The sequence below is a fragment of the Carcharhinus amblyrhynchos genome, chromosome 24 (genome assembly GCF_965287045.1).
Source record: "Carcharhinus amblyrhynchos chromosome 24, sCarAmb.v2.hapA, whole genome shotgun sequence".
NCBI lineage: Eukaryota > Metazoa > Chordata > Chondrichthyes > Carcharhiniformes > Carcharhinidae > Carcharhinus > Carcharhinus amblyrhynchos.
Window position 1 is genome coordinate 22701967 of NC_137347.1, and position 12842 is coordinate 22714808.

The 12842-nt window shown below is 40.5% G+C and overlaps 1 protein-coding gene across 1 annotated transcript in view; it reads left to right on the forward strand.

The window, feature by feature from the left end:
* Positions 1-209: 209 nt before the first annotated feature.
* adprs (ADP-ribosylserine hydrolase) overlaps positions 210-12842 on the forward strand; it is a 33717-nt gene continuing 21084 nt past the window's right edge. Inside the window, exons 1-2 of the mRNA XM_080211429.1 lie at positions 210-395; positions 3981-4077. Coding sequence (XP_080067555.1) covers positions 221-395; positions 3981-4077 — 272 coding nt within the window. The 5' untranslated portion in view covers positions 210-220. The remainder of the gene's footprint in view (positions 396-3980; positions 4078-12842) is intronic.

Here is a 12842-nt window from a genome sequence, read left to right on the forward strand (position 1 = left end):
TCCAGCTCCGCCCCGCGAGCCCACGTCGCCGCATTAGCCACGCCCCTCACCCTTCCCGCGGCTCCAATTGGCTAACCTCCCGACCGACCGCCCCCAGCCTCTTCCGTCGATTGGACCCGAGCTCGCGGTGACATCACCGGATCGGTTTGTGATTGGGCAGTTCCACCGTCAATCAGCGCTCCTCCCTCCCCTCTCCCCCCCTCCTCCTCCTCGAGCCAAGATGTCGGCGGTGAGTAAGGTGTTGACTCCGCCCAGTCTGTCCCGGTTCTGCGGTGCCATGACCGGGGCGCTAATGGGGGACTGCATTGGCGGCGAGTTCGAGGGGAAGGAGCTGGTTAGAGTGCAGGATGTGATTGAAGCTGTGCGAGCCCTGGAGGAGCAGAGGCAGGAGGAAGGTAATGATCCCCCCCCCCTCCCCACCCGCCGGGTTTGGATAGTGACAGTGCCTGCAACAGCACTGAGGAGGTGCATGTTTTCCGGCAGTGCAAACTGGCTAAACCTCTCCTCGGCTTTGCCTGGAACAACTCCCGTGTGTGTGTGTACGGCTGGGTACTTTTCTAGTTGCACTGATGTTTGAAATCTTCTGAGCACACAAACATTTCTGCCTCCACACCTGATGCTAAAACCTGTAGAAAAGCACTGTTTTATTCCTGCCTTTTCAGTACTATTCTTATTGGCTGTCAGATCACTTGATAAAGGTTTGCAGGTATCACAAGAATCATGTGGAATAGGATTTTGTGTGAAGTTTAATTTATATGATTGGTGTTTAGTTTTGGACTGAACAGTCCAAAATTAAACACCAATTGACAGAATTTCTAGAATGCCACCTGGCTGTAACCTTTTGAGGAAATCCTTGTTTTTCTATTTCTCTGCTTTGTCTATTTCACTACATTCTGCACCCTTTCTTTTCCCACGTACAGTATGCTTTGTCTGAATAGTGTGCAAGAAACAATACTTTTCATGGTACACTCATACATGTGATAATAGATCAATGATGTGGAGATGCTGGCATTGGACTGGGGTAAACACAGTAAGAAGTCTGACCTGGTGTTGTCAGACTTCTTACAATAGATCAAACCAAAGAAATGGTATAGTTTTATGATTTGGAAAAGGCCTTAAGTTTAACAAATGTGAAGTAATATTCTTTTGACTTGTTGCTAGGAAGAATGTAGATTTTATGTAGGCGCACACCATCTTGTAATCTCCTTGTAGGGGTAGCTTTAACTGTTTTTTTAATGGCCTACCCATGTTACAGATGTGACAGAAGCAAATAGTGTAATATTTTCAAGTGGTCATTCCCTATGTGAAAGATGTCATGAAGTTTGGTATTGGTAATAGCCAATACAAAGGCAAAACACTGCAGATGCTGGAAATCTGAAGTAAAAACAAAAATTGTTGGGAATACTTAGGCCAGCATCTGTGGAGAGAGAATCTGATAAAGTTTCAGGTTGATGACTTTTCATCAGAACTGGAAAAGGTTATATTTGAAACAGGGTTTAAACAAACGGGCTTGAAAGGGAAAAATAACAAAAGTAAGGACTTTGGAAGGCAGTGAGAAAAGTAATGATGGTGCATGACAAATGAAGATGGTAAAATGATAAGGAAAGAAACAATCATTGGGTGTGGGAAGTGTAAATGGGAATAGCAGAATTGCCCAAGAGATGCTGTTTGAAAATTTAGGGGCAGAGGTTATGATATGAACTTGGTGCTAAGTCCAGAACATTGCAAAGTTCCTAACTGAAAGATACGGTGCTGTTTTTTGTAGGTGATTGGCAGGTTCATTGCTGCAAGGTCACCTATGCACGGTAACGTAAATTGCCTGACTTCTGTATGGCTTGTGTGAAAACTTTCTGTCGTGCAACCATACAGCTGAGAGAACATTGGTGTTGTGTATTTAATTGCCCACCACCAACTGGCTAAAGGAGGAAGCTCTGTCAACTTTCCAGACTCAATGATGGTGGAGCCAAGTACATGAGTGCAAAGTTGAAAGGTTCAACCATCTTCAGCCAAAAATGCCAGATGGGTGATTCATCTTAGTCTCTTTCTGACGTTCCACAATTACAAGTGCCCCTCATCAGGCAATTCCAGTTACAGCACATGGTGTAAAGAAATGGTTGAGTGCACTGGATGTAACAATGGCTATATGCCTTGACACTATATTGGCTGTAATGTCTTGAGCAAAACGGTTCTAGTGCAGCTACAGGATCTGTTGGTGGAAAATTGCGGAGGTCTGTCTGAGCCACTAAAAGTAGCAGAAAGCCAATTGCCATCCCATCAGCCTACTCAATTGTCAAAAAAATTATAGATGTTTTCGACATTGCTGTAACATGGTAGTTACCCTTCTCTCAAATGCCTTTTCCTGTTTTGTGATCTATTAGGACCACTTGGTTCCGGACCTTGTTACAGCATTGCTCCAAATATAGGCAGAAGAACTGAATTGCAGAGGTAAAGTGAGGGTGATTGCCCTTGACAAAAAGGCAACGTTTGATCAAGTGTGAGGTCAAGTAAAATTGAAGTGTTGGGATCAAAGGGAAAATTTGCCACAGGTTGGAGTCATGCCAGCACAAATGCGGCTGGTTTTTGTTTTTTGGAGACAAATTATCTCATTTTTAGGATATTGCTGCAGGAGTTCTTTTGGTCAGCGACCTAGACCCAACCATTTTCTGCTGCTTTAAAATCTGTCTTCCATCATAAAAGTCAGAAATGGAGATATTTGTTGTTTGTGCAGTGCTTAGTTCTGTTTGCATTTCATCATATGATGCAATCCATGCCCAAGTGCAATAAGGCTTGGACAGTACTCAGTCTTGGGCTGATAAGTTGCGTGTAATACTTGTGCCAGGCAATAGCCATCTCTAACAAGAGAATCTGACCACCCCTCTCCTTGATGTTCAGTAGCATGACCGCCATTGAATCCACCACCATCAACATCCTGGCGTTCACCATTGACCAGTAACTGCATTAATACTGGGGCTACAAGAGGCTGATCCCATGTGCTTAGCTCCTTGATCCCAAGAACCAAGAAGTTGATTCTTGGGATCAAGGAGGTCACCCTATTATAGAAAGTATATTATTGAACTGGAAAGAGTGCAGAAAAGATTTACTAGGATGCTACAGGGATTTGTTGGTTTGAGTTGTAAGGAGAGGCTGGATAAACTGAGACTTTTTTCTCTGGAGCATAAAAGGCTGAAGAGTGATCTTTATAGAGATCTATAAAATAATGAGGGGCATTTTTTAGTTAGAAAGTCACTATCTTTTCCCAAAGATAGGGGGGTCTAAAACTAGAGGACATAGATTAAAGGTGAGAGGGGAGAGATACAAAACTATCTAGGGGGCAATTTTTTTCAGTGGTGAGTGTCTGGAACAAGCTGCCAGCGATAGTAGTAGAGGTGGATGTAGTTTTGTATTTTAACAAGCATTTAGACAGTTACATGGGTAAGATGGGTATAGAGGGATATGGGCCAAATGTGGGCAATTGGGACTGGCTTCAGGGTTTGAAAAAAAGGCGGCATGGACAAGTTGGGCCTATTTTCATGCCGTAAACCTCTATGATTCTATAAGTTTAGCGTTGTTATTTTTCCACCTTTTATATGCTTTGCCATCAACATGTAGGCCTGTTATCTGTATTGAGCAGGTGAGTTGGAAGGGTTTAAAATAGAATGCTAGAAACACTTAGGTCAGACAGCAACTGCGTGAAGAAAGAAGCAGAGTTGTCATTTTGGGTTATTGACCATTCTGCTTCCTTAACATTACAATGAACTAAATAATGGGGTGGCCTCTTGCATTGTCAGCTTGTAAGAATGCCTCGAGTCCCAGTTGCTATTTATATGGATGTGATAGACATTTTGAGTTGTGGCCTTGCACTAACTGGCACTGTACTCTTGAGGCTAGGGTTTTATTTGCGCTAGTATTATATTCATGTGTTTTCTGTCTCTCTTAGTTTCTCACAGCAAGTTCCTTTAGACATTGAATTTATTTTTCAGGTTCTTTAGTGTATTCAGATGATACTGCAATGACAAGGTGTGTGGCACAGTCACTGATAACCAAAGAAGACTTTGACGAAGTGGATATGGCTAAAAGGTAACACGTTACTGCATCTGGAGGGATAAAATACTGTACTGCAGGGATCTTGTTAAATAGTCCTGTGGCATGATGTCCTGACTTAACTCAAAAGTCATTGTAAATATGCTAAACTTTTAGCTAATACCCCATCAGTGTTTTGTAGGATGTGTTGCCTATTCAGTCTGTTAAAATTGCAGTGATGTTGTGATCTTTGAAATTTATATTGTTATCTGAAATGTAATGGAAAACATCTTGTTTCTGAGGAAAGTACTTTTTGTCTTTCTTATATTGCATGTTTTTGTAATAACTGTTTCCATGCTGTACAAACATTTATAGTTCTATATGTTTTGATGTTGCAAAGTTAGTGCTGTGACCAGCTCCTTCCTTCATTTATCACACTCAAAGACAGATATTTAGTTAATATTTTTATCTTGCACTACTGGATTGAAGGTACTATGCACTTTTTGGGGGGTGAAACTCCCTCTGGGAAGTATTCTTCTGGTCTCATTCTTGGCTTGTGCTGCTGGATAAAAATAGGTGACCTGCATCAAGATCACTGAACTGGCTTTGAAAGTGTACACAGATAACTGCAACAAGAGGGTCTGGACTGGCTGTTTCAGTTTGTTTGCTCTTCCTGAAGTATTTCCACTTCCTGAAGTGGAAGAGGGAGCAGAGTGGTGGGGTAGAGGAAAAAAAGGACACGGAGCAACATAAGAGATGGGGAAGAATGACAGTGAGAATTTAGTATTTGGAGGATTGAAAATGAAAACTCATTTTTGCTACTCTGTAGAGCAGCATTCAGTTATTTGAAAGTGTTGATCGAAAGTTGCCATTTTTAGTAAACTTGGGACAGGCAGGCAAAGTGGTAATGTCACTGGACCTGGTGACCCAGAAGCCCAGGTAAATGGTCTGGGACATGGGTTCGAACCCCATCATGGCAGCTTACGGAACGCAAGTTCAATTAAGAAAATCTGGAATTAAAAGCTTGTCTCAGTAATATTAACCATAAACAATTGTCGATTGATTTTTATGACAGTCTGATTCACTAATGATGTTTTAGGGAAGGAAATCTGTTATTCTTGCCGGGTCTGGCCTACATTTGACTCCATATCCACAGCAATATGGTTGACCCCTACCTGTTCTCTGAAATGGCTGAGCAAGCAACTCTTTGTAAAGGCAATAGGGATGGGCAACAAATCGTGGGCTTATCTGTGCAGCCCACATTCCTTGAAAGAATAAATTAAAAATGGTAACCACAGACTAGGTAGGTATGATAGGCACTGTGTCTCTTAGTATACGAGGAAGTACTTAGATTTCGTGTCTTTTGCAGTCTGTGTGCCAAATTGCTTCACAGCTAATGAAGTGTAATCACTGATTTAAACACTGCAGCTGATTTATACAGAGCAAGTTCCCACAACAGCAATTAAGTAAATACAAGATTTCTTTTAAGTACTGTGACTCTGAGATAAATATAGGCCATGATATCAAGATAATATCCCACCTCCCCAACCAAAGTATTGCATATAGATTGCAAGCCTTGGTTTAATGTCTTACTTGAAATATGGCAACTGTGACAGTGTGGCATTCCCTCGGTATTTAATGCACTAGAGTGCAGGTTTTATGCTCCAATTTCTGGAATGGGACTTGAACATGTAACTTTGATTCAGGAGAAGTAACGGACCCTGGTTATATCCTTCTGTATTCTCTTTCTAACCTCTTCCTGCCTCAGCTTTTAGATTTTAAAATAATGCAAAACAAGCATTAACAGTGTTGGCCAGTGAAAGATTTAAGTAAGTGAAGTTTAAATACTTTATTTCTCCACGGTATTTTTTCTAGAAGAAAACTGGTAGTTGGATCCAATAAATTGCTCCTATACCTGATTTTACATTTGGAATAAAAACCCATCTGCAGATAAAATCATAATTGGACGTTGAGTCTGTGCATATGCATTTCTTTTGGATCCTTCATAGAGAAACCATGTAAATTTCTCTTTGTTTTTTTAAAAAAGTCCTGACTATAGCCTACTTTTTATACTCCTTAGAACTAGGTTTTGCTGTTCTATTATTGGCAATGATTAAGTACTGTACATGGAGCATGTTGCACGGGAGACAATTGGTGATTTATATCACACTAGCAAGGATAACGTAATAACTGACATATACAGGTCATTCTGAGGAGTGTAGGACAAAGCTAAAAGTATTTGTTGAATAGCATTCTGTTTCTGCTCTGTTTGGTAGAAATCTTTTAAACATTATTTAGAATTTTAATGAGGTGTGTAATAATTTTTAAAACTTGATTTTTATTTTTAACTAGATGCAGTAAAACTCTCAAATGATTAATGCATTGTTCTGTTCCTCTACATCTCTGAATATCCCCTCAGCAAGATTTAAATTGACTTCCTTAAGAAATATAGAATTTTTTTTTCTCTCTTCCCTCAGCCTCTGCAATTAAACATTTTTCCATTCTACAATTTCAATCTTCACAGATTCTGCACACCTCATCTCTTACCTTGCAGCCCTCCTGTCTTCAATTAAATTCATTTTGCACATAAAATTCCCCCTACCAAGGTCTGAGCATTTACGAGGAAACACAGCTCACTTATTTGTAATTGCTGCCACGCATTATTCAGTCCACCTTCAGTTCCACTTCTCTCATCAAACACCTATGGGCAAAACTCTCCCAAGTGTGTTGGGATGTCCTGAGGTCATGCTGAATAACCAAGTCTGAACTGATTTTTCAAAACACTCTTCAGCTACCAAACTTCTGCATTCTGTGCATCAAACCATCTTGTCTCTATCTTCAAGACTTATGTGTCCACTTAGTCAGTCATTCCCACTGCCATTCCCCCCCCCCCCCCCCGCCCCCCGCACGCGCGCAGGCAAATGTTCCACTTAACCATCACCGTTCCCCCATCAGCAAGGTTCTCATTTTCAATCTTTCAAGTCAGAGCTTGTGGTTTATTTATCAGCCATTAGATTTAGCATTACTATGTTTGTTGTTCTCAGCCAAAAATGCCGATTATTCTAGCGCCACCCCCCCGTCCCCGAATCCAATTCATAGTCCCATGAGAGAGGCAAACAAGATCCAAGATGAGGCATTGCACCCCATCTTAGGCTTGATCTGAAGCTTTATCTTAGCCCAAAGGCCAACTTGGCTTTGAAAAATGTAATCAGGCCACGCTTTGGTTGAACCTCATTGGCTGCCGTGATCATTGACTTTACCCTAGCCTGGCAGATTGACTCTTGGGCTGAATGTAAGTTATTCCCTTAAGTCATCTGAGTGACCTTTAATTAAGTTATTCATACTACCTTCTGCTTATCAAATCACTGAGGGGTCAGTAGAGAAGCTTGCTTTAAAGTGTACTTTGGTAAGAGTAGCTCTCTGAAGTGTTTGATTGCAACATAACATCTTGCATAATCACCATGATTGTATGAATAACTTGGACAAAAGGAGAGACTTGATGGATAGGTATTATAGTGAGGCAATATTAATCAGTTATTGTTAATTATTGGGGACTTAGTGGTACTGTGGATTATTTTAGTGCAGTCCAGTCATTTCTGGACCTGGTTTTGTGGAAGGGATGTGATGAAGAAACTCTTCAAATTGGAATAGTCGCGTGAGAAATAAATTTGTGCAGGGTTAACCCAGTTTCCAGCAAGTACAATTCCACTGCATTTAATTGGGAATAAATAGACTCTTATTACCAATATAAAGGCAAAATAGCATTGATGCTGGAAATACTAAGGCTGGGTAACATCTGTAGAGAGAAACAATTAATATTTCAGGTTAATGATCTTTCATCAGAACTGAAGATAGAAATGTAATAAGTTTTGGGGCAGTGGCCAAAAAGAACAAAAGGGGAGGTCTGCAATGGGTTGGAGAGCAGGGAAGATTAAATGACAAAAATTTCATGATACAAAGAGGCTGGGAAAGGGTGTGTCCCGATGAGGAATGAATGGAGACATAGCAGCTTTCTGAATACAGCACAAAGGGATAAAGAAGAAACAAGACCATATCAATTTTTTTTTTGAAAGAAAGACAAGATGGAGGCGCAGATTGTGATCTAAAATTGTTGAACTCAATTTTGAATCTAGAAGATTGTACAGTGCTAAGTCAAATGCTGAAGTGCTGTTCCTCAAGCTTGCATTGGTCTTCACTGGAACAGCGTAACAGGCAGTGTTCAGGAAAATCCAAGTGAGAGCCGTGGAGAATTAAAATGACAAGTGACAGGAGGTTCAGGAGCACTGAGTCAATGTCATCAACATTCATCACAAATTGTGTAGCCATGCACCATTCAGGAGGCAATCACATAGGCTGTGCACAAGTCATTGCCTTTAAATTACTGTATATGTATGGTTCACGCAAAATAAAATTAAAGGGCTCAAAATAAACTTGCCGTGTATTCCAAAATAAAATTAGGAGGAGCTTCCTTTATGTTATGGGACTGTTTTCTTTGTTTTGTTGTTAAATTTGAGCTCAAGTCACAAGTATGTCGCAGAGTGAGTTGGCAATGGAATGAGATGTGAGTAGACAAAAAAAACCTCTAAAATAGGAATTTCAGATGCAAAGGTGGAAGGACATGAGATTTATCAGCTAAAATGGAACAAACTAAACCTAAAGCAGTCAGTCCAGGAAGATTCCTGCAAGCTGAGGTTTTTAGCACTAGGTGTTGATTCGGGCAAACATGCCCATGGGAAGTTTTAACAACTCCCATTGCTCAAGTTCTGTATTTGAGAAGTCAGAGACCATCTGGTGTAATGGGGAAGGAGAGCAGTTTTTGTAATGTTAGTTTGAGGATAGTCACACACATGCGAGATAGGGAAGAAGGAAAAAGGATATCTTTGAGGGTAGGAAAAGTTAGAACAGGAGTGCTTAGAGCAGCTTAGGCTTTCAGAACAGATTTCAAGCTGTTGCTTTCTGTGTGCACCCTGGGCAAATCATCAATTTAGTGCAACTAAATGAGTTCAGTAGATGAGGAAATCATTACATTAAGGTTTCACAGGTAGTAATGATGAGATCCCTTACCCAGTGATGTGCTAGAATAGAATTGAAAAATTATGGAAATCAATATAATGTCAGCTGATAGTATGGTGTCAGAAAGTGGGCAGTGGTGCTAATTCCAGTGCAAACAGGAACTCTTCTTCAAGGATGAATTACATCTTGACAGGGAGGTTGACACTATCACTAAAATGATTAAGTAAGTATTTAAACAAGAAACTGGAGAATGGCCATGATACAATGATGTTTAAGATTAATTTAGAAAGGGGAAACTGGTTCAGAAACTACAACACCAAATTATATTGAGGTACGTTAAAAAGATGAGAGAGTTCAATGAGATGGAAAGCAAGATTGGGACTTGGCATTGCAGATGAACAGTGGAGTATTTATGTTAAACAAAACAAATTGTAGAGGTGCAGAATTAAAAGTAACGTTAATAACAACAATATGATAAAGATTCAAAACCAATTTTAATTGATGAGATGAATCTATAAGCATCAAAAATAATGAAACAAAAATTGAAAGCAGAAAATAGAGGATAAAGAAAACTAAGTGAATGAGAGAATTGAGGAAATGTTAAAAGAATGTAGAGTATTTTACAAATATATCAATAAAAAGAAGGGAATGGCCAGTACTGAGCTGGGATTCAGGAAAGGGAGAGGATTGTCAATTGGTAGATCAGAAAGTGGCAGAAGTATTTAATAAGTGCTTGCATTATTCATGAAAAGAGGAGGCTTTGAGTGTGGATATATGCTGGAAGGCTGAGGAATGGCTAATGTGGTATATATTTTTAAGAGAGCCCAAATATGGCCAGTTACCAGCTGATTAATTTTAACATATTTACGTGGTACGTTTTAGACTCTGTTTAAAGATAAAATTACCATGCAGCTAGAAAAAGATGGCATCAGCCAATATGGATTTCAAAAGGGAAGGTCACATTTGGAAAAACCCCAATGAGGAAATAATAGACATTGTAAATTCTCCTATCTGTAATGTTGATTATTCAATGAGATTTTTCCAAGTGTGATCTTCCCTTTTGAAATATATGCTGGCTGTTGATGACCATCTTTTTCTAGCTGCATGTAAAATTGCTGGCACCAATACACCCTACCCTGATGAACTCAGTGCATTCTATACCCGTTTTGAGCAAATGCATTCTATATGTGCTGACCTGTTGCTCGAAACGAGAGCATGCCCTCAGCCCTGGAAGCCTTGGACACACCTGTATCCGAGATCACCATTGTAGATGTCAGAGCAGCCTTTTCGAAGGTCAGCTCGTGGAAAGCGACTGGCCCAGATGGGGTACCCGAATGAGCACTCAGATCCTGCATGGACCAGCTGGTGGGGGGTATTTGCAGACATCTTCAACCCTTCTTTACAATAATCTGAGGTCCCTGTGTGCTTCAAGAAAATGACCATCGTCTCTGTACCAAAGAAAAGCCAGGCAGCGTGCCTTAATGGCTATCATCCAGTGGCTCTGACATTCATAATTATGAAGTGCTTTGAAAGGTTAGTCATGGCATGAATCAATTTCGCGTCCCAGATTTCCTGGATCCACTACAGTTTGCCTACTGCCACGACAGGTCTACAGCAGATGCCATTTCCCTGGCCCTGCAATCAACCCCGGAACACAGAGATAACAAAGACACCTATGTCAGACTCCTCTTTATCAATTATAACTCAGCCTTCAACACCATTATTCCTATGAAACTCATCTCCAAACTTAGTGGCTCAGCTCCTCCATCTGCGACTGAAACTTCCTAGCCCCCAGACCCCAATCAGTAAGGTTAGGCAAAAACACCACCTCTATGATCATCCTCAACACTGTTGCCTCACAAGGTTGTGTCCTCAGCACCTTAATATACTCCTTTATGCACCTATGATTGTGTGGCCAAATTCCTTCCCCACCCCCCAACCTTGATTTTCAAGTTGGTTGATGACACCACCATAATGGATCGGATCTCAAACAATGATGTGATGGAGTGCAGAAAAGATAGAAAATTTGGTGAATTGGTATGACGACAATAATCTGTTCCTCAATGTCAACAAATTGAAGAGGATGGTTGTCGACTTCAGGAAGCGTTGTGGAGAACATGGCCCTGTCTGTAGCAATGGGGCCAGAGTAGAAATGGTCAAGAGCTTCAAGCTTTTAGGTGTCCAGATCACCAACCAGCTGTCCTGGTCCCTCCATGATGACGCTGTAGTTAAGAAAGCCCACCAATGCCTCTACTTTCTCAGAAGACTAAGGAAATTTGGCATGTCCGCTACGATTCTCACCAACTTTTACAGATGCACTATAGAAAACATGCTTTCTGGTTGTATCACAGCTTGGTATGACTCCTGCTCTGTCCAAGATTGCACAAAACTACAAAGGGTTGTGTATGAAGTCCAGTCTATCGTGCAAACCATCCTCTCACCCATTGACACTGTCTACACTTCCTGCTGCCTCAGAAAAGCAGCCAGCATAATTAAGGACCCCTCGCACCTTTGACATTCTCTCTTTCACCTTCCATCGGGTGAAAGATACAAAAGTCTGAGGACACGTTTCAACCGACTCAAGAACAGCTTCTTCTCTGCTGACATCAAACTTTTGAATGGACCTACCTCGCATTAAGTTGAGCTTTCTCTACACCCTAGCTATTGCTGTAACACTACATGCTGCACTCTCTGGTTTCCTTCTCAGTGTACAGTATGCTTTGCCTGTGTAACACACAAGAAACAATACTTTTCACTGTATACTAATATGTGACAAAATCAAATCAAAATACATTAGATACAATCCAGCGGATTACAAAAGAAGGGTTAAGAGCATTGAATTAAGTGGGAAAGCACATAGGATTAAAATTTGTTGGAATGGAGAAAACAGTTAAGAGTTAAATCAGTTTTGTAGGGTAGTTGGAGACGCACGGTTCCGTTCTGGTACCACTCCTGTGAACTGTGTATTTTAATGGTTTGGATACAGACCTAGAGTGGGTAGTTGCAACATTTGCTTGCACCGATACCAACATAGGACTGTAGCAAATTCTTTTGAAGATCAAGGAAGCTGTGTAGAATCATAAAATAGGAGAGTGGGCGTTTTTTAAAAAAAGAGCAAGATTGTGTCGTTTTCTGACTCTGGTGATATTTTGTGCCCATGTCGCCCTTTGCCAACTTGAGTGCAAAATTGGGTTATGAAAGTTGTTTTTAGTTTTGAAAAAATGAATTACTAGATATAGATCACAAAAGTGAAGAGGTAAATGATGAGGTTAACAAATTCTGAAGCTCTCTCCAGTGTGCACTATCAGGCTCCAGATTATACACAAGATGTCAAGCTTTAGGTAGTATTGTGCATATTTGCTAGCTTGCTGCCTGGTATGAGGAAATAAAACTATGAAGACAAACCTGAAAAAATGGTGCCTATGTTTAGCATGATACAGATTACAGGGTGACTTGACAGATTGAAGTGATGAAAGGTTGGGGACCGGGTGGATAAAATGTTTCCAGTTCTGGAGGAACCTAGAACAAAGGACCACAGATGTAAGATATTTGGGAGATGGAGCAAGAGAATTTTTTTCACACTGTTAGAAGGTTATGGAAATCACTTCCAAAGTTGGTTGTGGTAGAACCTATCAATATTCAAAATTAAATTAAAAAGGTGGATGAGCGGAAAATAGATAAAGGCATTTAGGAAGATGACAGTAATTCGGATTGAATGTAAATACAGACTTGGATTAAATGGTCTAGTTCTGATGCTTAGAAGCCAAGAATGTGACTTTAGATCAGCTGCATATCTAACTTTTACTGGT